Source organism: Micromys minutus (assembly GCF_963924665.1).
Source record: "Micromys minutus genome assembly, chromosome: 6".
NCBI classification, from domain to species: Eukaryota; Metazoa; Chordata; class Mammalia; order Rodentia; family Muridae; genus Micromys; species Micromys minutus.
The window spans coordinates 45632254-45659349 of NC_137975.1; the positions used below are offsets into that span (position 1 = coordinate 45632254).

Below are 27096 nucleotides of genomic sequence, written 5' to 3' on the forward strand. Positions count from 1 at the left end.
TATCTCTTGTTCATATGTTTTTCACAGTAGATTAATTAGAAATGTCATAGTTTTGGGTCTCATAGTCTTGGCTTATTTTCTATTTTAATTATGTCACGGAGGCTACAACAGTATATTTTATGTTGGAAAATAATACTTATTTGGTACATTTAATGAGTAGTCTCCTTCAGTTGGATAATAATTTTTACTTAGCAAAAAACATGTTGTCCTTTCGCTTAAAACTTCCCCCCACCTTTGAAGATAACAAATGATCTTCAGTACCAGCGCAATGTATTAATTTACATTCTTCCTCTCTTTCCTTCTTTGAGAGCAGTTTCCAAGCACTTTCCCACTTGCTGCGATTGCACACATAAACCACTGTGCCTTTCACATCAATCAAATGGCTTATAGAAAACAATATTTGTAGTCAGGTGATAAAACTATTATTTGACCATGCTTAATTTTAGTTTTTTTGTTGGATTTGATTTTTAGCAACTAAAGTATAAAAATTCAATGCTAATAAATAAATAATTTATGAATAACCCATAGCTAATACTTTCCATTATTTGGAAAATTGATTTTTTTTTTTTTTGGTAAAAAACAACCTTCAGCACTGTCAAACTATGTAAATTGATCCTGATTTATAAAGGTAAGGAGAAAATAGAATCCAAGAAAGTCAATACTTGGCTCACTCAGTCATTGACTGCTTCATGCCTTGGGGTCTTCTAACAAACTAATATATATCAACTCAAAGCTAGACTGTTGGGGTTGGAGAGGTGACTCAGTGGTTAAGAATTCTGACTGCTCTTCCCAAGGTCCTGAGTTCAAATCCCAGCAAAACTCACAAACATCCATAATGTGATCTGATGCCCTCTTCTGGTGTGTCTGAAGACAGCACCTCATATGCATAAAATAAATAAGCTCTTTTAAAATGTTTGATTGTTAAATCAAACAAAAACACAGCTCCACCAGATTAAGAATAATTATTGAGCAATTAGAAGAAATCCTCCCGGGACAGGAAAAGCATGTACTGTGTTAAGTTATGATTTAACAAACACGAAGTTAAAGTAAGGAATGGGAAAGCATGTAAGTCATTACAACACCTAGCTCATAGACGTGTGACTTGAGTTGACTTCCCAGAACCCATGTGAATGTTCGGTGTGGAAGCACGTGCTTGCAGTTTCAGCCATAGTGGCTCAAAATGTGGAGAAGGGTGAATTTCTGTACTCTCTGGCCAGCTAGTATAAGCCATTTGGCAGCATTTCAGGCCATCACAAGACCCTGCTTCAAACAAAGCACATTAAAATTGTCCTCTGCCTTCCATTTGCATATGCACCCATGTGTAGCAATACCTACCCACCTGTCACACATACATAATTGTATATACACACACAGACACACACACACAGAGTCAGAAACCACCTTAAGCATCTGTGAGGATTAAAAGTTCAGAAGTACGCTCTACCTTTTAAGTCTCATATGACGTATAGGCTACATAGTACTGACATAAAAGTTGAATATATTTCTACTTTTGATTCCAAGAATTAATATCTATTACCAAATGAGACCAAGCAATTAAGGCCATTGGCAGCAGCTGTCAATACAGCCATCTCCAGGGATAAGAGTTGCTGTTATTGCGGGAAGGTGTATGTTGAAACTTAGATGAGAATTAAAACTGTAAAACACTCATCCAAAACAACAGAGTATGTTTTCACTGATGTTGTGCCTTCTCTTTCATACACTTCCCTCTGAGCAGCTGTCTCTAGCATCTGGACCACCTAGATTGTTTCCATTCTGCTCTGAAGTACCACCATACACTACTCTCATCTTCTATAAGAATGCTCAAATTTTTCTTCCAGGAAGAATGCTTCTTGATCACAGAATATCCTTCACTCCACTCCAGCACACATTCAGGGTCACAGCATACAACTAGAGGACAGGAATTTTATTAACTTATGAGAATTTTTAAATTAGAAATATGAACATAAAATTGGCGTTTACTAGGTGCAATTACCATTCAAAATTAAGTCAGTTATTTCAATCTTATGAAGAAAAATAATTTTTGGTAATTTATCTAAAATATGAATATTCAAGTAAGCAGATTCTGGGAAGGTGTTTTAGCAATTCAAAACTTTAATTATTAAATATTTTCAATTGGGGAGGAACTTTTTTAGCTTTTCATGGTTTAGTGATAATCAGAAGCTGAAGTGTATTTATTGAGAAACAATTTTATCTCATTTAAAAGTTTTATTACATTTCTTCAAACTACATATACATAAGTTGTTACATAATAGTTACATGTGTTTCTATGGGTGTGAACATAGGAGTAAATGTCAAAGGACAACCTTAGATATTGTTCCTCTGGATCTGTGTGTTTTGGTTTTTGAGACATGGATTCTCAGTAGCCTAGAACTTGTCAAAAAGGATAGTCTGGCTAGGTCAGGGAGCCCCAGCGATTCACCTGTCTATGCCCTCTTAGCCCTAGGATGACAGCGGTGTGCCAGCATGCATGCCGCTTCATTGTGTGTTTGTGGAGTTAAACTCAGGTCTCAATGATTGCCAAAGAGCACCTTATTGGGTGAATTCTCTTCCCATCCCAAATAATATTTCTACTTCCGAAAGGAAAGAATATATTCATTATTGTAGTATACCCAACTAAAGCTAGCACTTATGTAGCCTTGAGGATGGATGATTATAAATTTTATGAATTATAAACTATTCGTAATTACTAAATACACAATGCATAGAATTCTGCTTGGTAGTAGCATGTTAGCATAGCTGGAAAAAAAATACAGTATAGACTATCCTATTAGACAAAGCCTTCTATTAACATAGGATACCAAGATAAAAATATTTTATTAGTATTGATACAGAAAATATCCAGTGTTGAATAGTTTACCCTTCCAGTATCGAGTATTGAAAGCCTTTTGAGCTAAGAGGCCATGAGTTAATAATGATCGATTTTACATGCAGTGCGAGTGGGGCTGCCTCATTTTGTTTGACTACCAGGGAGAAGGGATGTAATTAGTGGAGGTCACTGACACTTGCTCGGATGAATCTTAAAACTTCTTTGTGAGCCTGGGATCGGTGTTTTGCTTTGCACATTACAGTGAATGCTGATCATTAACACAGTTAAAAACAGAGGTGCACTTCTGTGAAAACGGAGACTCTATAATCTGTCTTTGCTGGAAGATTATGAGGAATAAGCGAGACAATGAAGGTGCAACACTACATTGCTTCCCATAGTAGGCTTACTATAATGTTAGTTACTTCCTTTACCCTCCTTTAAATAGGCCTGTGAAAGACGCTGTAAAAGTGCCAGTAAAAGGAAAGCCACACGATGCAATGCAAGGCCTGACTAAGAACGAGGCTTCCTTCATTGAAAAAGTCAACCTAACAGAACTGAGAGAAGAAATCCTCACTCTTGGGTGAGCACATTGCTTTGGAATTGAAAATCTCCTTGCTAGGACCAACTTTGCTGTTTTGATCGAAAAGAAAGAAGTACCGAGTCTTTTAAGACAGGAAACAGTTTAGAACCCCCAGGCTGTAGGACACTGAGGGACACAGACTACCTCTGGAAGTCTCAGGATGCTATTTGGACACTCCTTCTTAACCGCTCCTGATTTCCATCCCAGTGTCCCATGGTAAGTTTCACATCACCCTGAGTGCACGGAGAGGAACTAAGAATGCCGTGCGCCATGTCTGTGGCTCTGAAAAAGGAAAATAAAACCTGGAAAGAATAGCTTTTCTGTGCCCAATAAAACACTATTCTTTCCTATAAATTTTGACTCTGCAATTACGTGTTATCAGCCTGTCTACCTCCGACGGGAGCACCAACATTGTGCGCATCAACTCACTCTCAAATTCTCCTTCCTCAAATGGGTAAAATCCATCCTAGTTTATTACTTTATGATAAGGAAAGTCTCATAATTTTTCTTGGAATGTTGAAATAGAAAAATGGATGCGAGTGGTATGTTCCTATTCTCAGAATCCATTTAGATCCATAAACAATACAGGCGAAGACTACTGAAGGATACTAGAAACCACCTCCCTTTTCCCAGCCAGAGAACAGATGTTATTGTCCTCTACAGACCCTTCCATTGCTGGAGGACAGAGCACTAGGAATTTTAGCAGGCTTGGATCTTCAGACATGATCTTTAGAAAGAACTGTGTGGCTATGGAAGGGGTTTTACCAGAAGAGCATGAATTTATCACTGACTTTCTCCCCGTGCCAGAGTTCAGGTTATATTTTGTCAGAGACTTCAGTAGTTGGAAGCTAATACAGGCAGTTAAGGCGAGAAGGCTTGGCTCTGAGCCTCCACCAGGCTGTTCTCCAGACAATCTACTTGTGTCTGGAATTCACTTTCTAAGTGTGCCTCCTCCATAAGGAGAATGAGCTTGGTCACCATGTTGTTGATTCTCTTGGACACTTTGATTATTAATTAATGCAGGCTCTTTATCTTTATACTTTATAGCATCGTTAAATCATTTGGGCAAGCAATATGAGCTCATGTGCTTTACGTTATCAGTCGGGGAACAAGAGAAAGCAATGGATTTTTGTGTGTGTGTGTGTGTGTGTGTGTGTGTGTTCCTCACAGTTGCTCTATGTAATAGCAAATAATCATAACTATATAAATTATAATCATTAAAAATTAGAAAATTTTGCCTTGGTGAGGTGCCTCCATGGACAAAGACACTTGTTTCTAAAGCCTGACATATGATCTAAGTCCAACTCGGATATCCAGGGTGGAAGGAGAGCAGACTCCTGAAGGGTGTCCTGTGACATCTACTCCTCTCTCTCTCTCTCTTTCTCTCTCTCCCTTCCTCCCTCCATCCATCTCCGTCTCACATGCACACACTGCTACTACTACTACTACTACTAATGATAATAATAAAAAAATACAATACTAGAGATATTTATGAACTAATAGATATTTATGGAAAGAGCTTCTTTAGAACTTCAATTTTATATGCTTTAAGAGACTATTATCTGAGATACCTTTTCTAATATTCCTGTTAAGTTGAAATACCTTTTTATAAATATATATCATAGTCAGCATTCTATTACACTAACCTTTCAATATACAAATATTAATTTTTGTTCATTATCAGTAATTTATTTGGATCAATTTCTTCCCCCCCACCCACATTTGTAATAAAAGGGCTAACAATCTCAACTTCAAAGTTTTAAATAAATATTATTCTAAGAATAAACACGTTAAATTTTATGGACACATTTTTTAAAGACTTAATAGAAATTGCTGAAGTGTTACCAGGGTTGTCCCCTAATTTAAAACGATCATGTCTGAGAACTTAGAATCACATTTAGATACACAATATTAGATATTATGGTGTGCCTCCTTTCTGTTCATATATATGTATATAAAATCAAATTTTCTCTTGGATTCCAAGTTGCACTTTTAATGCTTACAAAGTAAGATGGTGAGACATCAGGCGTCCCTCAGTAGAAGAATGCAAGCTCAGCATGTACAAGCTCTTGAGTTTGATCTCTTGCTGCAAAGTAAGGATGTATAATTTTTCTTTATTTGTATTTTGTACATGTATGCATTGTGTGCATAGGTGTGTGTATTTATGCTTCCATGTGTGTTAGCTTATTTGTGTGTAAGTACCCATGAGGGTCCAAAATTGATGTCTGTTGCCTTGCTTGGTCACTCTACTTTATTTTCTGAGGCAGGAACCCTTGCTGAGTCCAGAATTTGAAGTTTGAAAACCTACCTAGAGAACTTGCTCCAGAGATTCTCTGCCTCTGCCCCTGCCCCTGCCCCTGCCTCTGCCTCCAGGCCTAGGTAGACAGGAAGGATGCTACACCTGCCCACATTTACATAGATATAGGGATCTTCACTGTGCACCTCATGGAGCACAGCACACATTTTACCCCTAGTTGTTTCCTAAGATCCTCAATGTGCAATTCTACTAGTATTACAGAAAGAGTAGTAAACTACACAGTATTATACAGTAGTATACTATATAGGAAATTATAGAATGTTTGCTTTTCTTTTAACAATTTTGTCCTGATCTCTTCATTCCATTGGCAGACTCACCTAAAATATAGGAAGCTTATTTTGTGCATTCAAGACACAGATTCTTAGCAGATAGATGGTCCTCAACACAGTACTAAATTCCTTCCAGTTTTATGTATAAGTTTGGTCATAGAAGAGTGTGTTCTTCCATACTGCCTACTTTGATTTCCATCACACTTGTTGGGCATGTATCAAATTATTAAATGCTAATTCCACTTCATTTTCATGCAGCTCATATTTACCAAAGTTCTATATTATTAATAACAGCAAAAAGGATAGTTTTTAAGAATTCAAATGTGAAGCAATTTTCCACTACATAAAATAGTGTCATAGTGTGTAGACATTAGCATTCATATCTGGGCACATTTTCTTTAGCTTTTTATTGTAGCTTAGGCTAGCACACTAACACACACTACCCTTAGCTTCATGATGGCATTCTATAACACTTTGTTATTTGCACTCCTCTAACCCAAACTCTCTTCTGGACAGTTATCTCTTTCACACATGTCACACACACTCTCTTGGTTTCTCTTCCCCACCTTCCCCACACTCTCTGAGGATTGCTTTTCCCTCAGTGGCCTTCTTTATAGAGCACCACTGCATACTTCATCAAGCCCTTCACAACCTGACTCAATATTTGTTTCCACATTTGGTCTGAATACATCTTCTACTTATTAGCCAACACACTGATTATACAGTACACATCCTTCATTTCTTTGCAAACTGCTCTTCATAAAGGGTCAGAAAGCAATTTATCTAGAGCCCACAGAGTCTCTCGTAGGAATTCCATTATGGAAGAGAAATATTTTGCAACATTACAGGGTACCAAACATGGCCAACTTAGACAACATCTAGTAGTGGAAGACCATCAAAATGTCATTTTGTAAGATGACTACATCACTTATTGGGAAAATATTCCAGGTCTAAGGGAGAAAGAACATGACCAGAAGGGGAGACAACAAGTCTCAGGTAGGCTCTTTGTGTGGGGCAGAGACAGTTTTGATGCTATTCCTTCATACAGTGCAGTGTTCTCTTAAGTGCAAAGGCTACTCTCAATTCAAAAATCTTCGTGAACAGAATTTCCTGTGGGAAAGCTATCTCCAAATGTACACATATTCTTGATCCTCTTCTGATTTGGGGTAATTCAGGTTCATGATTATGCAGTAAATACTGAAGTGGATATGGTACTTTCAGTGCCCCAAATACTGTCTCTTTGCACATACTACATGCTTCAGCTTATGAGATGAAGACAGTAGTGTCCTGATGATTCACACTGGCTATAATTCTCCCCACACAATGAGGTTCACATACACCTTTTGATGCACATGCTTTGAATTGATTATCTCCAAGTCTTGTGTTTATTTCCATGAAAATTTATGCGCTATTTTTATTACTTTCTTTCATTTGTGACTATTATTTTCACAAAAACTCTTACCTTGTCAACAGTACATTCTGCATGAACATAGTTCAAACTGGTTACAACATAAATTCTGTGTTCTTCAAAACTTTGTAATTATACCAATAAGTTTTCGATGGTGATTAGTGTCAGTGGCGTAACAGCACATTCTAGAAAGGCTACATGTGAGCTTAGTCCCAACTTTCAGATTGGCTGTCTAGCTTATGCACACACTTGTGAACTACTTACATGCTGAAATTTCAAGTGTAACTTCTATGCATTTTCATCTCCACAAATGTTTACCTATATCTTATTTAAAAAAAACCCATCTTGCCCTATCTATGACGTTTTTGTGACCTACATTCAAAGTCCTTAATATCATTTATTTAATTTATGAAACAAGGTCCTAACACCTTTTCACAGAAGAGTGAAGATTAACAGGACAATCTGATAGACTTTAGCAGCAGGAAAGGTTTTCAGGAAGCGTATGATACAGAATATACATGACACAAAACGTAATTATTGTAAGTGCCTGTGAAATCCTGATGTGTGTGGCATCTGCACCCTCAGACAGTCCTCCTGTATTCTCTGCAGTTTCACAGCAGAAGCAGCAGCAGAAGAAACTCTGAACAGTAATAAATCCGCACACTACTGTAGTGCAGAAGAGAAGATTAATTTGACCAGGGTGCAGGGCAATACCGAGGTCTTCTCTGGGGGACCACGGGGCATCACATTAGAAATATAAACTGTGTACTTTTAAGAGAGCCAATCTTCTGAAATTGTTGTGGCCCGGGATGTGATTCATGGATAGCATAAAATGTTCTCCCCTGACCATGAATTGTCGCAGAAAAGAGAAATCAAATCTGTGGTGGGAAAAGGAAAAGGAGCCTTCCAGAAAGGAGGGAAAATAAAATGAATCTCGTGGATCTTCAGACTCACGTCGTTGTTCTAGAAAGCTCCAGAGAGGGAACACAAGAATGCTCATCGGTTTTTAACCATCAAATTTCATGTGTCCTATAATGGAGTGTAGGTTTGCCAAACAGCTGTGTAATTGTATGAAGATATACACCATTAAGAGAAGGTTCTAGAACTACAAAAGTTAGCTCCTTATCATTTCAATCTAGTGTCAGTTGCTTTTAGCATTTGAACTTTGCATTTAAAATGTTTATTTCTTTGTCCTTTAAGTATTACATTCCTATTCCCATAGCAGTTTGGCACCTACTGTTTTTTATAAAACTGGGCATACATAATTCCATTTTTAGACAAATAACTTTTAATTATTCCAGGGGAACTCATTATTTTATTAATGCCAGCAAGCTACCAGAATAGGATTAAACTTAACATTGGATGGTTCTATTTTAAGATATTCCTTATCGCTTCGTTGGATTGAATTTGTTGAAGTATAGCCTTCTCAATTATAAACACATGGAATGTAGCCTCGATGGTTGGTGAACAGAAACAAAATCTTCAAATCATCGAGCACTCTTGAAGAAATATGTTGTAAGCACATGTAACACTAAATAGCATTACTGATTTTCTCTCTGCTGAGCCAAAGGGTGCTCAGATAAAGTGCAATTGTAGTGTTTGTTGATTGGAAAATCAAGCATGATGTAGAAGGATACCTTTGTGCTTTCAGGTTGTATTTGATTATCAGCAGATGCTGCTCAGGCATCTACTTACTTACAATCCAGGAAAAAAGAAAATGGCTTCTCCTCTGTGTTTGTACCCTTCCCTGATTTTGACAGAGAGTCACAGGCCCAAAGAGGAAGTAACCAAAATGCAAAATGTATCCTAGGTACCTACAAGCACACACTTTTCAGCACCACATTTTTTGATGTAAAGGAGAGGAAAAGAATCACATATATTTCATATATAAACACAACAGATGCATAACAAATACACCAAAAAATCATCCCCGCAGAAGATGTATTCAGTTTAACTCTGCTCAAGTAAACTTTCGAGTGTTTCAAACAACAGTCCTAATACAGTTGGAATTGTTTCTCTTTCTTTGACTGTTTGTTTTATTCCTTGTTGAATTAGCATGCCATGTATACTGGAAAGGTTCAAATTCTGCCTAATGAAACACAGTGAAAGGAAAGATGATATTCTGTGGACACTTCTAACCTCATTCCCCAAAGAGAAACCCTATCGCCAGACTGAGAAGTGGGTTTTTATTTTTTTTCCGTTTAATTATTTTCTCTGTTTTCAAAGAATATTTTCATGAAAGACACCATTCCTATGGAAACTGTTGGATCGGTTCATGGTGCAGGACCACAACGGTGGCTCAGGCTAGACCACAGGACACTGGGAATAGTCTCTTCAACACCCATTTTATTCAAGTGCTTCCCTTAACCAGCTAATGTCAGACTTTAGCTGTTGCTCGTCTTCTCTTTTAAAGATATTGATTGACACACTGGGGCGACACTGTGCCCAGGGAAGAGACTTCCAGGTGACATGATCTCATGCCTGGGAAATGAGTTTTCACACATGCTGTTTTCCCTCTCTGCCTGCCTGCCAACTATGGCCACAGGCTTGAACTGGGAACCACCTCTCATCTTCAGAAAAGAATGAAAAGAGAGCCCATTTCTCTCTTCAGATTCTCTGCCAGGCTTGTCTGGGTTTAGAGTCTCAACTCCCCTTAGAACTCCCATTGACGATGCTGCCTGTCTGTGTCAGTAAATAGCATTAACAACTCGTTTTTTGTGATTATATAATTAATAAATATAATTATCCCCAAACTGCCCCTTACTACCTGCCCTCACACAGCATTAACAACCTTTAAAATAAAGTCCCTTTTTTCCAGTTATCCCTCTGTATTTCTCTTCTACCCAACTCCCACTGAAACCATTCACCAAGAGTCTTTAAAAACCCGTTATTATAAAAGGGTTTAGACTAAAATAAAGTAAAAATTCAATTTAGTACCTATAGGTACTGTGCTCAAAATATTTTACCATGCTTGTAATGCATTTCAACAAGTACAATGATTCCATTAGAAAAATGAATGGCCACTTTAGTAGCAATAATTGCATGAAATTCAGAATTAACATGTGTTCTAATGATTTTTTAAAATGTTTAATTGGATATTTTATGTATTTACATTTCAGATGTTAGCCCCTCTCCCCTATCTCCCCTCGCCCTCCTCCTTCCACCCCAACCACTTACTCCTGCCTCACCCCTCTGGCATTCTTCTACACTGGGGAAATGAGCCTCACAGGACCCAGGACTTCTTCTCCTATTGTGTTCGAATTATTTTAATGACTTTTTTTTTTTTTTACTATAAACAAGTTGGTTTTTTGTTTTTGTTTTTCTCTTTTTTCTTTCAGAAGCATCCTCTTTTTTAAGTCAAGCACTTCTTCAGAAAACACTATTTAAAAAATATTTTCCCCATGTTTGTCACTTTGTGAAGCCATGTCTCATATGGAGCCTAAATACAACTCCACACTCCACATGCTCTTAAAAGATGTTTATTACTAAGTTGGGAATTATGAAGTGGGAATATTGGTGAGTGCCAGAAAATCTAGTGTTTTGTGATAAAAATACCCTGATAAAAATCGACTTAGGGAAGGGGAATGTCCAGGGTGAGGAAGCACCTTTTAGAGGCAAGGAGGAGAGGAAATGGGATGAGGAACTGTAGAAGAGGGGACAGGGGAGGGGCAACAGCTGGAATATAAATAAATAGAATAATTGATTAGAAAACCAACTTAGATTTAAAGCAATGTTGAAACCAAATATATCTTGGCAACACATTATTTTGTCCTGTACTTATTGTTAATTGTGTGTGTCACTATGTGGACATTTGGTCTGGCTTCATCAAGGCCACACCACTTGGCCTTGTTCCAGCAGAGATAAGGTTATTTTCACAATTTTGAAAAGTTCTGGAATGCTCCCTTAATTTGCTATTCTCCTGATATATAACTGGATAGACAGGTATGTACTGACGTTCTAGAAAGGCAAATATACTGTATAGAGAATATACCACAGTCTCAGTCTGTACTGTGTCTACTGAACTTGGGACCGTTCTAGACATATGAGCAACTTACACATTCTCCTTGGCTATACATCATTAAAACGCCATGGTTCTTCAATGTTTCCAATAAAAATATGGTATCAGTTCTCTTTCCTGCCCACGTTGTCCAAGCCAAGGTTACTATTAAATACTATAATTGGTGTTCATTGAAATGTTTTGCTGTATCTGATACATCATCAAATATATAGCTCCTATCAATAGAAAATCTTTTAAAACTATAGAGCCATATTTCATATCTTCAACGAGATATGTAATGAAAATCATAAAATTTTGAGCAACCTAAACTTTCTTTTTTGAAGACATCAAAGAATACTATTGTTCGAGCCCCAGAAATCTCAGGAAGTACACATTCTTTCCATGTATCACTCCACAGACAGACAAGAAAAAATATTTTTGAGCCTCCAGAGCTATACTTGTAAAATATAACAAAATCACTCCTCTTAAAGTGTTTAAACTCAAAGGTTTTCTGTCAGCCTGAGAATAAGACTCCCTGTATTCCGAGCTGCCCTGATCTCTTAGAAGTCCACTTTCTCTCCAGCTTACAGTGGGGCTGCTTATTGTTAACCATCAAGTCCCACCCTTTCAAGGTCATCCTATCTGAAGCAGATTTTGCTTTCACCTTGTTGCAGTTGGCTTCCATCAAAGCACAGGTCTACTGTTATTTTTTTCTACAAGTCCTTCCTGGACAAACAGTCCCAGCAACTACCACCTTCTTCAATTCCAGTGGAATGCTTTTCACCATTTGAGACATATTCAATGATTAACTCATTTACTTTCTAGCTTACTAAATTAAACTTTGAACTCTACAAGAACTATGACTTGGATCAATACTTGATTATAGTGATTTCTTACAATTTTATTTAGGGAGAAATGGGGGTAATACAGTAACTGATATGCTGTAAAATAAGCAAGTATTTTAAGTCAAAATATATTTTATTAATAGTTCTCTTTTGGTTGAGGATGACTGATCTGGACAATGTCTTCTTGAAGGTGAAACAAGAAAAGGAGACAGAAGTAGGTTACAAAGAAAATATAAAAGACAAGTATGTTCTCTCTCTTGCAGAATCTAGTTTTAAAATACACCCCCACACACCCCCACCCCCACCCCCAACATATATATATATATATATATATATATATATATATATATATATATATATATATATAATTATTTGGGAAGACAGGTGATCAGCCCATGGAGTAAAAGTGTAAAATTGGATATTGGGCATAAGTTTGAGGAAAGTACAATGATCCATATGTATATGAAGATGATAATGCAACCATTATTTTATATGGCTAATTTTCAAATTTAAATAAAAATCAATTCAGTAAAGCTCTTTTACTTAAAATGTTTTATGTATCTGCTCTCAAATGTTTTATGCCCTGTTTGTTTCTCTTACTATAGCTCCCAAAAATACTAATTCCACTCACTCTACATGCATTTACTCTAAAACTATCTCCCTATACCAAAACATAGATTCTAGTAGTGAACTGAATCTCTCTTTTCCCATTCTCCATTCCCCCCTCTCTCTTCCTCTTCTTCTCTTCCTCCTTCCCTCCTCCCCTCTATTTTTCCTACTCAATACATCATTTCGAATCATAACTTGACCAGAGACTTTGTTCGTGAATGTATGATGTGATAATACATACTAAAATTAAAATGAATAATTCAAATGTTCTCAATTTACAGAGAGGAAATAAACACCCCTACTCCTGAAAAACATGGGTTAAGTGTTTTCATTAAGTTCTTTCAAATACAGATCTTATGCATACTTGTAATGCAATCCTCTAGGACACTGGGCCAGCCGTGGAATATATTTTGTCTCATTCTTTTGCTCCCTCTAAGTGGGAATTAATGGAAATAGAAAAAACAATTAATCTTATTTTAGCAAGCTCAATTTGAGAGTTGAGTAATTACTAGTTGCTTATTATCAGTCTAGGCTAAATGAGCACAGCAAGAAAGAATGGTGGGATTAAACAATCAGGGTGATTGTCCTATTAATCTAAATGTCCCTTGGATTTTTGTTTTTTCATAAATGCACCAAAGTCTGTAGAAATAAAGCTGGACAGCATAGTCGAGTTTGGACGCTTACAGGTCTATAGAGAAATTAGTAAATATGCAGTGGGTGGCTTAAGGTGAATAAAAGGCAATGAGCCATAGTTAAACCAATTAATGAGACAAATTTCGGGAATGTATATAACTGAGTTGCTCAAAATTAAAACGGAATCTGATATTTGAAATCTGAGCTCCATATTCAACACAATAATAAACAGTAACATTCAGAAACAGATCCTCATGTTGGTAGCAGTCTGAAGAATTCTATGAATCACTACCTGGATTACATTTACTATGCTGTAAATAATATGCACTGGTCTCAGGCAGATCGTGACGCCTACCTATATCTTGGGTATGCCATTTTGAAAAGGCTTCCCATATTCTCAAAGCATCAAGGATGCATCGGTTTGAAATTAGCTTGCTAGAAAGACCCAAAGCTGAAGTCACACAGATTAAAATTAAGTGTTTAGACTTATCACTTACCAGGTTGGAAATCCTGAAGAAGTATCTTAGCCAAATCACTTTGGCTTCCTCTGATAATATATTCTTCTAAACTGTACTCTTAAATATAATACCTGTAAATTCTTTACCATGCTGTCTGACTGAGTAATCTCACAACAAAATGGAAAATCTAACAGTAGAAGCAGATTTCAATGCGTGGGTCTGCTTTGATTGAAAATTGATTTCTTCAAAGTTAGGATATGTATTTCAATAGAATGCATACTTTTAAAGTGGTTAATATTCAGTATATTTAAGACTTTGAATACTTAAATGTTACTTTAGGCAGATATTCTAATTATCCAAAAATGGTATATGTCTGCTGTCCTACTATGTACAAACCTGCAGCAGAATGATGCGGTGTCCAAGGCTACCACATGTTAAAGAGTAAGATCCTATTTCAAATAAAATATAAAAAAAATACTCATCATAGCTGATAATGGTCATGAACTTATCCTGGTTTTCCACAAAACTTCTGTCTTTAGGACTAGAAAGACTCCTCTTGGAATATCCTTGAGTCCCAGAAAAGCCTACACATGATTTAATTATCCAGAAACTAAGCATACTATATTAATTAGATAATATAATATCAACATATTTCCAGGCAAAGGATATAAAGGGCAATATTATACATGGTCTTTACCTTTAACACACCTGCAAATATACGAACAAATGGGTAAATACGAACAACCCTCACACAGATGGCAATGGTTTAGGGTGGTTTGATGTTGAAGTAGCTATGAATATGGTTGATCAGTATCATTCACTCAATTGCTTTTAAGTGTCTTTTGCTTCAGAAATCAGTATCTAAACAAATTTTGAATGATTTCTGATATGCCTGTGATCTTTACAAACTCTAAGCAACTATCCACATAAGCACCAATCTCTGATTTCCAGTTGCTCTGATCACTCTACATTTATAACTCAGTTAAAATCTGCTTTAATATCTTTTACTGTCTGCTTGGCGTTTCATTATTTGAAATTCATTTCTCAAATAAAATGGCTGGTATATGTTCAATTGAAAAAAAAAACAAAGTTCTCATAAACAATGCTCTGGCTGCAATACTGCAGTGGTTAGTGTAAAGTTATCCAGTTAAAAATGAAATGTCCAAGAGTGGGGAGGGGGAACTTGTAGAATTTACCACCAGTAGATAACAGGCATCAAGTTGAGGGATGGGGTTGCCATCCCATAGTCAAAAATACTGACCCAGACTTGGTCCTGTATAAATGAACTACATGGACAAAAATGAAGAAGACACACACACACACACATACACACACACACACACACATACACACACACACACACACACACACACACACACACACACACACAAAATAGGAGGTCCACTGACTGGCCCAAACTAGGATTCAATTCAAGTGGAGGTGCAAGGCCTGAAACTATTGCTGATGCAGTGATGTCCTTATAGATGGGAGCCTAGCATAGCTGTCCTCTGAGAGGCACAACAAGCAGGTAACTAAGACAGATGCAGATTCTCCCAACCAAGGGACCCAACCATAAGGGACATTTATGGCTAAATTATGGAAAGGTTAGAAGAAGCTGAGGAGGAGAGAAATCCCATAGGAAGACCAGCAGTCTCAACTAACCCAGACCCCTGAGATCTCTCAGAAACTGGGCCAGCAACCAGGCAGCACACACCATCTGGTCAGAGGCCCCTAACACATGGACAGCAGAGGACAGCCTGGTCTGAACATAGTGAGAGAAGATGAACCTAATCCTTGAGATACCTGAGGCTCCAGGATGTGGGGAGACCTGGCAAGAATAGGGATAAGGTGAGGAGTGGGTTCATTCTCTTGGAGACAGGAGAGGAGTACTGACATATGGAAATGTGGAAGGGCAGACCTGGAGGAGGTAACGACTGGAGTGTAAAAAAATAAAATTAATAAAATAAAATAATGTTTCCTATTGTCATGAAAATTGTACATTCTATCTTTATCCCTTCACTAACATTTAACATGTCCTTTAAATGCCTTTAGCATGGCAGAAATGCTGCACCAGGTGAATGAAGATATAACATTTGTCATCTATGTAGAAAGCCACTGAGCAACATCAGCTCGAGGGAAGAGATGACATTTTATAGATTTTTAATGATGGAGGCTGTAACTCCATCTCAGTGGAGGAATCCTATTTATATTTTTCATTACTGTTTTTCAAGTACCTTGGATATATATGATGTGCCCAATGATTCCATGAACAGAGTTACTTCTTAACAGTCTTCTGCATTAATCTATGGCCACAGCTCCCAGGGTACCCTCAATGGTCAATTCGGTTGCATCTAGAATCAACTATGAGACATGCACTTACTGTTGCTTACCTGCTTGTCTTTGGGTTTTGTGGTGTTGCTACCAAAAAACTCAAGTTTCTTTTGCCTTCAATCATAAACAATGGGCATCTGCTCTCTAAGAATTATCTAGGCCGTCAGTATCATACTGGGACTACTGGGACATTCAGCCCTGTGCGCATAAAAGCTGCACTCTCAGCCTCGCTAATATTAGACATTCATAGTGGAACTGCCTAGAGCTATATTGCACAAGCCAATCTAATATACTTTGTATTATAATTTATATTCATGCTAGTCATTTGTTCTTCCAGAGAAGTAACACATTCCACTTTTCACAGAACCAACCAGTGAGCTGATTTCTCCTTGAGTCAGCTCAGTTTCACTAATTTATACAAGTTTTTGCTTGGAGTATGTCCATCCATTATTTCAAGGAGCAGCAATCTGCTTTCCAGTGACATATATATCTTACACTCTTCAGCTTCTTTACACCCCTGAGATTGAACAATCTTTTTTACCACTAAAGAAAAACAGTAAATATTTTTGACAGGAGTAAACTATGCATTTTAAGTTTCAAGTCAATTAAAGTACAAGGTCAAAGCAACAGACACATTTCAATCAAAGGAAGGCCAAGTGAGGTCAACTTCAGCCACCATCAGTAATGTTGACTAATGACCTTTCAGCTACTTGATAGGAAAATTTAAGAATGTGTATTTGATTACTGAAATATATCACTGTTATGTAAAACGTAGTTCATACCATGCTTTCTGTAGAATAAGGGATGAAATTATCCATCCAAGGCTTAGCATATATATCATGATGTATTTTAAGCCTTGTAAAGAACTATAAATCAACGTCAGGTCTGTCCTTATAGATCATGGGGTTTCTTAGTCATTTTAAGCATTCAACAAAATAATATACTAAAATCTCCTTTTCCAAGCACGTTGGTTTTGCACATTTGTCCAATTATGCCTATATTTTCATATCTAATATATATATATACATATATATATATATATATATATATATCAATATGTACACACATATGCTCACACTGAGGCAATACAGAATCTATATGCCCCAAAAATGTATCACTTAGTGTTTATAGGAAACAAGTCTTTCTAAGGTAACAGAATATGGTATTTACACATTATTGTTTTACCTTTGAAGTTTGCTACACCAACTGCAGTTGAAACCAATCTGCGAGGACACACAAGGGCCACAGCCATTGAACTGGAGACATGCTAAGAAACAAGAGAGTGCAGAGTCATCCCTGATGGTGAGAAAGGGAAAGACTCCTCAAGCTAAATTCCACACCCATCCCTGTGCAGGACCCTCATGGTTGGCAATCACCATCAGGATTGAATGCTGAACAAAATCGTTATAAACCGACTTCTTAAACTGATCAAAGAATATTCTTCCCCTCTCACTCTTTAAAGTTGACTTACTGGGCAGTGGAGTCATCTCCACAGCTGAAATGTTGGTAATTTTGGACATTTGCAGTTCTACACGGTGATACTCATATATTGTCCTTCTTCGAACATCTATAAAAATAACAAGGGAACGAGAATCAGCTTTGAATATTTCTCCAGCTATAAGCAAGAACATTGTAATAAAAAGCATACAAAAGATACCCGTTGCGGGAAAAGGACATTTCATCTCTAACCAGGGGGAATCTGGGTCATCTTGCCATTGTGATCCCATGGGTCAAATTTTTCAAAATATGAAAACCTCTAAGCATCCTCTAAGATTGTGCATGTGGTACAGTGAAGTGGAGGTTTCCTAAGTCAGGGGAATATCATAAATATCAATCTGCACTTTCCACATCGTTGATGTAAACACTTTTGGCTATACATGTACATGATATAGGGTATAATTTAGTAATTATTATGGTTTTCCCTCAGTAGACTTTAACTTGAAGCTGCCTTGGATGGGAACACATAGACATTTGTATTCATTATGTCACACACCGGAGAGCTTGTCTTGTTCATGAAATCTTGTTCATAAACAACGTTTAAGAAGAATAACCAAATTAATTTCTTTTTTGTATAATTGGAAAAACCATATATATTCTCCTCAATCACTAATAATTGAAGAATAAATTTTCTTGATCATTAGAAAGAAATAACCATTTCTTGATGTTTTCTTGATGTATGGAATTAGACCATCTTCTTTTGTTTTTCAGTTTTGAAAAAAGGGGCATAACTGGTCTTTTTGTGTTTGTTTGTGTATAATGAGTTCCTAATTTTTTTTTCCTTGAGTGTTTTGCACACATGGGAAAGTTTGGCAAGTTTGAAAAATCAATTTAGCTGAGTTTTAGCACATTAGTACACTTTTCGTTCCTAGTCTACTTTATAAACCTCAGCTTGTGGTAATGAGTGAGGATGGTGGTTCCATTGCCTGTCCAGTCACCAACAATTTGCAGGAGATGCATTTAACAAGGCTGAATTAATGAGAATCATTTTGTTTGGTGACCCGCCAGACAACGACCATTTCCAAATGGTTGCTTCTGTCATATTTGAGAAACGACTCTGTTAAAAAAAAAAAAAAAAAAAAAAAAAAAAAAAAAAAAAAAAAAAAAAAAAACTCATTAGGGATTTATTCACTGCTTGGCCCTGCAAAACCTGGAAGCTTTCATGTTTTCCGAAGTGTATTTAGCTCATCTCTCTTCCTGAAAATAAGCCACAACAAATGTTTATTACTTCAATTTTTTTCTTATAATTTTAAAAAAGATTTACTATAATACCTATCAAAGAAAGGCTTTTACAAATTAGAAAACAAAATAAAGGATACTTTCACAGAGCAACACCCAGAGAAAATACAGTCCAGTGATGGAGATACTATGGTGATATGATTCAATGTGAAAACATTGAACCGTTGGTTTGAGAAAGTCTGACCACTAACAGGGTAGGAACATAGTTCATACATAGAGAAAGTCTGCCACTCCTGTCCCTCAGCACATCCACTCTTGTGGATTGACTGGCTTGTTCTTCTTCTGTTCTGTCTTATGAGCAGCGATTCACAAGAGAAAGCAGTGGTGATCTTGGTGTATTGCCCTATCCTTGCATTTACTAACAATCTCAGTCCTTCGAACAGACACAGGTTTTGCCACCATTTTCTTATTTGCATTGCCCGTGTTTAATGACTGGCTGAAAATAATTATATCATAGTTTTTTTCTAGTCCAAATTGATCCCAGCCCGCAGCACCAGCTACTGAGGACGTGTAAACAGTACATGCTGTACATTACAAGGCTTGTGCACAACACGAAGACCCAAGGAAAGTACTCAAAAACGAAAAACAGGATATTATTTCTACAGTTAGAAGTTTCCCATCCGAAGAGACTTAGGGAATTAGGTGTTACAAAATGTGGCATACTGAAAGACATTTTAAGTGTTAGCTACATTTTTTTTTCTTCTAATTCTGTTGTCCTTCCAGAAAATGTCAGTCAAACATTAAATAAAACAGCATAGACTTGGACGGTTACGAAGAGCTCATCTCTACCTCACCTCGGGTTCTTCACTATTCTCTCACTGCTTTGCAAGATTCAGGACACTGCATAAGCCTAAGGGTCATATGTCATCAGTTAATTTCTCACGGGTAAAGGAAATAATAGAAAAATAACCACATTCGCTTCCCTTTTGTTTCTCAACCACCTGACGAATGCACAAACATTCTTCGTTTCCTGGCTCCCTTCAGGGCTCATCTGCCCAGATAACTAGAATCAAGGTTGAGAGAGGGGGACTGTGTGGCATCCTCACAGCCTGTGTCTAACATGGTTCTCCAGGAGAGAGCACCTCCCTGTTCCCAAGACTTCGAGAAAGGTTATGTAATGCCAACTTGTGATCGTATTAAATTTCATGTCATTAAATCTCATGTCATTAGTTATTAAGTCTCATGCCATTAATTATCTTATTTCTTTCAGAGTCTGAGGAAAAAATAGAGGATGGCTTTGTGAAATGGAAATTAGTGGAACAGAGCATGATTTTGATTCAACCATAGAATCCAGTGTTGAATAAAACACGTGCAGTGGAAACAGTGCATAGCACTTAGGGCTCGATCATTTAGATGTCAGGCCTACACTGCAGTGGTCCAAACGGTACTGCAAAACAGGTTTTTAATATCAAAATTCAGTTGGGAAAATTAACACGTTAGCATGTTTATAAGTGCAGGTAACCCAGCTGGCTAAAATTACAATTTTCCTTGCATAGTAGGGAGTTGTAATAAAACAAACATTTTCTATGTAATAGGTGAGGGAAGCAATTAAAATGGCTGCAAAAATTGAGGCAAATAAAAAATAGAAAAGGGAAAAAATATAGCACCAAGTTATAATTTAACAAACAAACTCAATTCTAACTGGGTAGCAAATTTCAGGAAAGATTGATTTTGAACATACGCCCCTTGTTTTAAGGAATAATGCAGTTACTGAGAAGGGTCTGCAAAGATAAGCTCTTCATTCATTGGGTGAGTGCTATAAAAATACTTTATGTTCACCCTGGCTTGCTTACATCAATTAATTATGTCTTATTAAGCATCCAGCAAGTATGCATTGAGCAAAGGAACTTAAAATTTCCTGCACCTTAACCTTGTGTTAAAATAGTTTATGTGGCAATTAGAATTTTATATTATAAACAACACAAACTAGCTACTGTGAATAAATAAAAGAATTAAATAGGTAAAAACTTTGGGTTTCCTTGACATATGTAAACTCAGATGAAGTCAGTGATAACATAAGAATTAAATAAAATAGCTTAACGAGAGTTCCTGGGGGAGAAGTTTCCTGTTCATGGCATTTCTACAAAAGGTCTCAGTGTTTAACCTTTATGCATTAAAGTATTCTAATATCCAAAGTATTCTGAGTCTTTTTTAAAAAAAATTTACTTCTGTGGGCTAGGAGATTGGATAGCACATGAACACTTGCCCAATTCACAAAAGATAAGTCTGAATCCACATCACTCAGCAAATGGCTGGACGTAGCTGTTCACTAGACTTTCTAGGAAGTGAAGAGACAGGCAAATCCCAAGCTCCTGACTAACTAACCTATAGGAAATACAAAATCTGTGGTTCAGTGATAGACTCATAGTAATAAGGAAAAACATGACAGAGGAGGACCCACAGAGTCTTCTCCTGCTATGGTCTCTGTATGGGCGCACTGAGATATGTAACAGTATGCTTTTTCCTACTGTAGACAGAAACACACACCTACTCAAACACACATTCTCTAGCACAAAATATATTTTCTTATACATATTCACTCATACATGCATACACTCACAGATGGACACTTTCATACAAACACACATACACTCACACACAGAGACACCCTAACAAATATATATGTATATGATATATATGTATGTGTACATGTGTATGTATGTATGTATATGTGTGTATGTATAAACACGCACACACACACACATCACAAACAACACCACAGTCATCTAAACACATTTTGAAAAATCAAATCAAGACCAATTAAATAAAGAATGTTAATAATGTATGAATTAACAGACCTTATGAAGCTCAAAAAGAAGGAAGGCCAAAATGTGGAAGCCTCAGTCCTTTTCTTAGAAAAAAAAAAAGAACAGGGAAAAAAATGTGTATTCATTATATATTATTATGTAACAAATTTTGTGAGCTATAATAGTATTTTATAACATAAATAAATTAATAAAAATAGGTTTTATTATAAAAATAATGTATAGCTCAAATTCAAATATCATTTTGCACAAGGCCTTTAATAAGAGGGTGTTTTTACAATAGAGAGCATGCTTTTTATTCATCCTTTCATTGAGCCTTTGGTGAGGTACCAAAGGCCTGAGAAGCAAAGCAGCTAGAAGGATAGTGCTGCAAAGGGAAGCAATTTCACATTCTACAGATGAATAATTTTGAGAGGATTTGCATTTGCAGAGAATGAAGATCAACTTAAACCATTCACTAGAGATTTATAGGCTGATCTGACCTAAGTGAATGAAAGGACTGAATACTTTGAAAATAATAAATTAGGTCCTTCCTGAAGCATTTGAAACATAAGCACTGTAAAATAATTTAGAAAAAAATCACACAATTGTTTGTGTTTTCATCTTACATCAAAAGTTATAATTTTTAAATTACAAATGACTGCACCCTATCTTCAAATCAAACTTACAAATTATTTTTATAATTATGTTTTACAATTGAATGGGAACACAAACTTAAAAATTTATTTTTAATCATATTTAATTCCTAAATTACATTAAAAGTGAAAATAATATTTCTAAAAGTTTTGTATATGGCAGTTTTGCCATGTCTAGTATGGCAGCCAATTGTCACATGCTGTTCTTTAACTTAAGATTATATAAGTATAATTTAAAATTTAGTGTTTCAGGTTTAGTAGTCAAAGTTGATGTGTACCTTTGTCACATTTACATAATAAGCTCATGGCCACGTGTAGAACCTGATGAACAAGAAAGGAAGTGTGCTGGGTCAGTGTGCTGTTCTGCTAGCATTTCCTGGGGAATAAAAGCTAACTCTCCTCTACATAACCTTGACTAACTCCTTGGAACAGCTGTCCTGTCTGCAAATGTGAAAAAAACACCGATCCTGCGTCAAAATGAGCACGAATGAATGTCTGCCTGAGCTCAAATACAAGGTATGGGCTTCTAAGGTATTTTCCAATACAAATTAATTGAAATTCTTTTTCTGGACACAACAAAGTATCCATTGAGATGTGCAATATGATAATAGAATAAAGGAATATTGCATGGGCAGGGTCAAGACATTTGGCATAGGAATCAATGATGAGAAAGAGTTGGACATATGAAAATGATAAATAATGTCAAGGAGAAGCCTAGATGGAAATATCCTAAGAAACTTGTAAACTGCCTCTCTCATTGCTGGTGATAGAGCTTCTTCTGTCAGGTCAGCAGCCATACACTTAAGCTTCCTTGCTAAGATTGTATTTGTGTGTTGAAATAAGTTTCACAGTTATAAGTTCCTTTGTTTTTATTTTGTTTTTAGTGAACCACATAGCACTATGTATTTTCTACTTCTATTTCGGGAAATGAATTCCTTGATAAGCACAGTGGTCAGTGAGGCTGGATGAAGAAGGTCAGTCAGCACCTCGAGGTTAAAATTGAACATTGGAATAACTAACTGGGTGGAGAGAGAAGTCAGTGGATGCCATTAACACACGTTAACATGAGAAGCCACATCTATGAGCAATCACTAGAGCTAACATAACTATGAAATGAAACAAATTACCCATTACTTGATTTAATAATTGTTTTCTCAAAATACACTCAGTGAGAAGAACAGGAACAAAATCCACACAGGGACTGTTCCCAATAGTGAGAATTTCTAACATGATTTTTGCAAGGGGCTTAAATAGTAGCAATAAATAATGAGTGTCTAAAAATGATCTTATTTCTTAGAATTAGAGGGTTGAGGAGGGGCTCATACCTTGTATTACAGAAACCTTGTATTTTCTATATTCTGACATTAAATATATACATTTATTTTCTCTTTAAGCTGATCATTAAATGGAACTATGCTTTTCTTATACAGGAGCTTATATGATAGACTGGTGCACTCTGGAACATGTGGACACATTCTTGAAGAAAGTAACATTTTATTGTCTCTGGGATGACTTTCCAGCAGAATACATCAATTCCCATATTTAAGTATGGCCTGCTGTAGCACCAGGAGGGGAGCACTAGAGACTCCATTTCTTTAGGGCTAACATTTTTTCCTGAGAAATGAATAATCAACAAGAGCTGTGGGTGCCATTCCAAGCAAGCAGCTGCTGGGAGATAGATTGGTTCTGAACTCAAAATCTTGGCAATGTTTGTGAAGTGAATACTGAGTCCTAGCAGCATACACAATCCGTTCTCAAGATTCACATGGATTTGACCAGTTTATTTAATGCAATTTGTATTTCAGAGAATTTTTTCCCTTAAAATTACCTCTTTACAGCCTGAGCATAATTCTTATATCACATTTTAGGAGTCTGAATTCCAAGCACAACTGTATAATCAGGGAAAACACAAGCACAATGTCGCATATTAAAAGACTTTTCTAGCATATAAATATTATCTTGTTTTGGGTGGGTGAACTCTGTCTAAAGCAGTGTACCAGAGTGGCAGTGTGGGATACAGTGCAATCAGAGCTAAAGGTACATAATGCCCCTTCCACCGATGGAAGGAAAAAGCAAATTCACCAAAGCTAGTACTGTATTTGTTTTGTTGTTGTTGGATAATTGACTCTAGTCATGCCTGATTTATTCCCCTGAGAAGAACATGCAGACACTCCTCCAACAGTGGCAACCTTGACTTTCTTGGGCTTGGTCTCTACTTTAGAGTTCTATCAGGAAGTCTTTATGTTGCACACATTAATCTATCTTTTTTTTCTCTGTGCAATTAATTTTCTGAAAAATCTGCTTTGATTTAAAATTTTTCTTTGAATATTGCCTATTGCAGCCTCTGAGATAACAAGGAGACAGTTGATGGAGGGTATTCATTCTCTTCATTTCTTAAGAAAAGAAAGCCATCTTGTTCCAAGAGAACCCTTGAATGTTAGCCGTCATACCTAAACTCTGGAAAGTATAGTTTCCACACCATTGAGAGATGACATAGTTAAACAGAATCATCTGAAGTCTGTTCCAAGCAGTGTATATATGTGTTAAATCAAGTCTAATGAAATAAAGGAAAGATTTGAAAATGGGCAAGTATATGATCTATTTTTTAAATGAACTTTACTATTACCCTTCGATTTAAGTAAATATGCTTAAGGGAGCAAACAAATATTCTCAAGATTTGTACCCCAAAGGATTTCTCAGGATTATTTTGGCAGTAAAGTAGGGGAGATTTAAAAGTCAGAACATTCAGAAGATGGTCAGAACCACACGAAAATCAGCCAACACAAAACATTCTCTTTGCTTTTTCTTGCTTTGACGAACTCAGAGTCTCTGCTCATGTTAAGAACATGTTTTCCTCCTAAGTACATTCCTAGCAACATTTTTATTTGCATAAATAGAACCAAGAATGAATCAAAAAGAGGAATATGTCTTCTCGGGTAGATACAGTGACATTTATATATTTATTTCCTTAAATTAAATTCCCTGGTTTGATAAAATATGTTAGCTATAAAATGGCAAAAACAATTTCTTCTCATTGAAATTATTAAAAATGATAAATAACTGTGGGATGCCGTAGGACTGTTAAGTAAATAACTGTCATTGTGTTACAGTCATCTTACTGCCGCTACTGCTGCCATTGTTAGAGAGCCCTTTCTACCATACCATATATGCCAAAGTGCCCTAAAACAGCCAGTTAAATATCTTTGAATAGACCTTGTTTTGTCTTTTTCTCCAAGTTGATCAATTCAGTAGAAATGGAGATAGACAAACAAAAAAAAGTGTTTTAAATATAAATCACATAATAGAATTAACAAGTAGCAGTTAGCTTAGTGAGGTTTTCATCTGTTTGAGTCATTGCTCTTAGAATTGACCCCCAGAATAGAATCAACTCTTAATTACCCTTCTTCTACCTACTGGGTATTTGCTGGATCCTGTGGACGACAACAAATGCATCAGACAATCCAACTTTCACTGGATGGTTGGTGGAGCTTATCTGTGTGACCAAGACAGGGATCTAGAAAAGAAACAGAAGATGTCTCTGTATTAGATAATAATGGTACTCCGGCATAGGGGAGTATTTGTCACACTTACTGAATAAAATAAAACCAATAGAGAAGAGCAACTAGAGAACAAACATGGAATAGCACAGAAAATAACCATATTGTCTCGATTCACATCCCTTTAATGCTATCTATGAGATACAGCAAAAAGAAAGTGTCTGATCATGTGTTTGGTAAATTGATAGTAATTGAAATAGATTTTCAGAAATATAACTGTTAGTTGCTAAGTACACTATGACTTGTACTGGCTTTAATTTATGTAAGAGAAATTCTTTCTTCTTTTTATTTTTTTTCATACATAATTTTATACTATATTAAATTTTATGAAGTTTTTAAACTCTTGTTTATAAGTCTATAAACACGAAGTCCCATAAAAATAAGAATATTGCATAACATGTATTTAATCACACCATCGCTGAGGATTACATTAGTCACATATTGCATGGCTGGTTAAACAAATAGTTAAGTAAATCAGGTATAATACTGGTAGCTGCCTTGATGGAAGTGCCTAGGGAAACTTATAACGTGATACAGGTTGTAGTCTAAAACTGAATTTTAAGGAGGTTAAAGACCATGATATGGCACAAAAATACTTTCATCTGAAAGCCCAGGACACATTGATTATACATGAGATATTATTTATTGGTTCCAAATTAGAACCCTTTTGTTGCTTTTCTCACGGATTTAGGAAGGTTCCACTGACCAGGTTCACTATCTTTATTACTAGTTTTACACATAGAAAACCAGAAATAAACCCACATTCAATAACTAAAATGTCAGTGGATAAAAAGAGAAAGAGAAATGCACCAAAAATTTTCAAGAACAAAGAGACTGGGGCCATCTGTGGACAAATCAATGCCGAATTATCTGAGGGGTTGGGTAAATGCATTTGGTCTTTGATAGTCTGGGTTTCATCTCCAGAACCCATGTAAAGCCCTTTACACAATGGTACAAATCTTTACTTAGCACTCCTAGAACAAGCAAGCAGGATGCACAGGAGACAAGAGACCTGTCTTCAAAAGGAGAGAAGAGACACTTTGAAGTTATCAAATGATTTTACATATATGCTGTGGAACACACACACACACACACACACACACACACACACACACAAACACACCACAGA

The 27096-nt window shown here is 36.4% G+C and overlaps 1 protein-coding gene across 1 annotated transcript in view; it reads right to left on the minus strand.

Annotated features, from left to right (window-relative positions):
- PLXDC2 (plexin domain containing 2) overlaps window positions 1–27096 on the minus strand; it is a 351096-nt gene that overhangs the window by 49963 nt on the left and 274037 nt on the right. The window contains exons 7-9 of the mRNA XM_080917571.1: window positions 25825–25924; window positions 17746–17841; window positions 17460–17541 (exon numbers count right to left, since the gene is read on the minus strand). Coding sequence (XP_080773697.1) covers window positions 17460–17541; window positions 17746–17841; window positions 25825–25924 — 278 coding nt within the window. The remainder of the gene's footprint in view (window positions 1–17459; window positions 17542–17745; window positions 17842–25824; window positions 25925–27096) is intronic.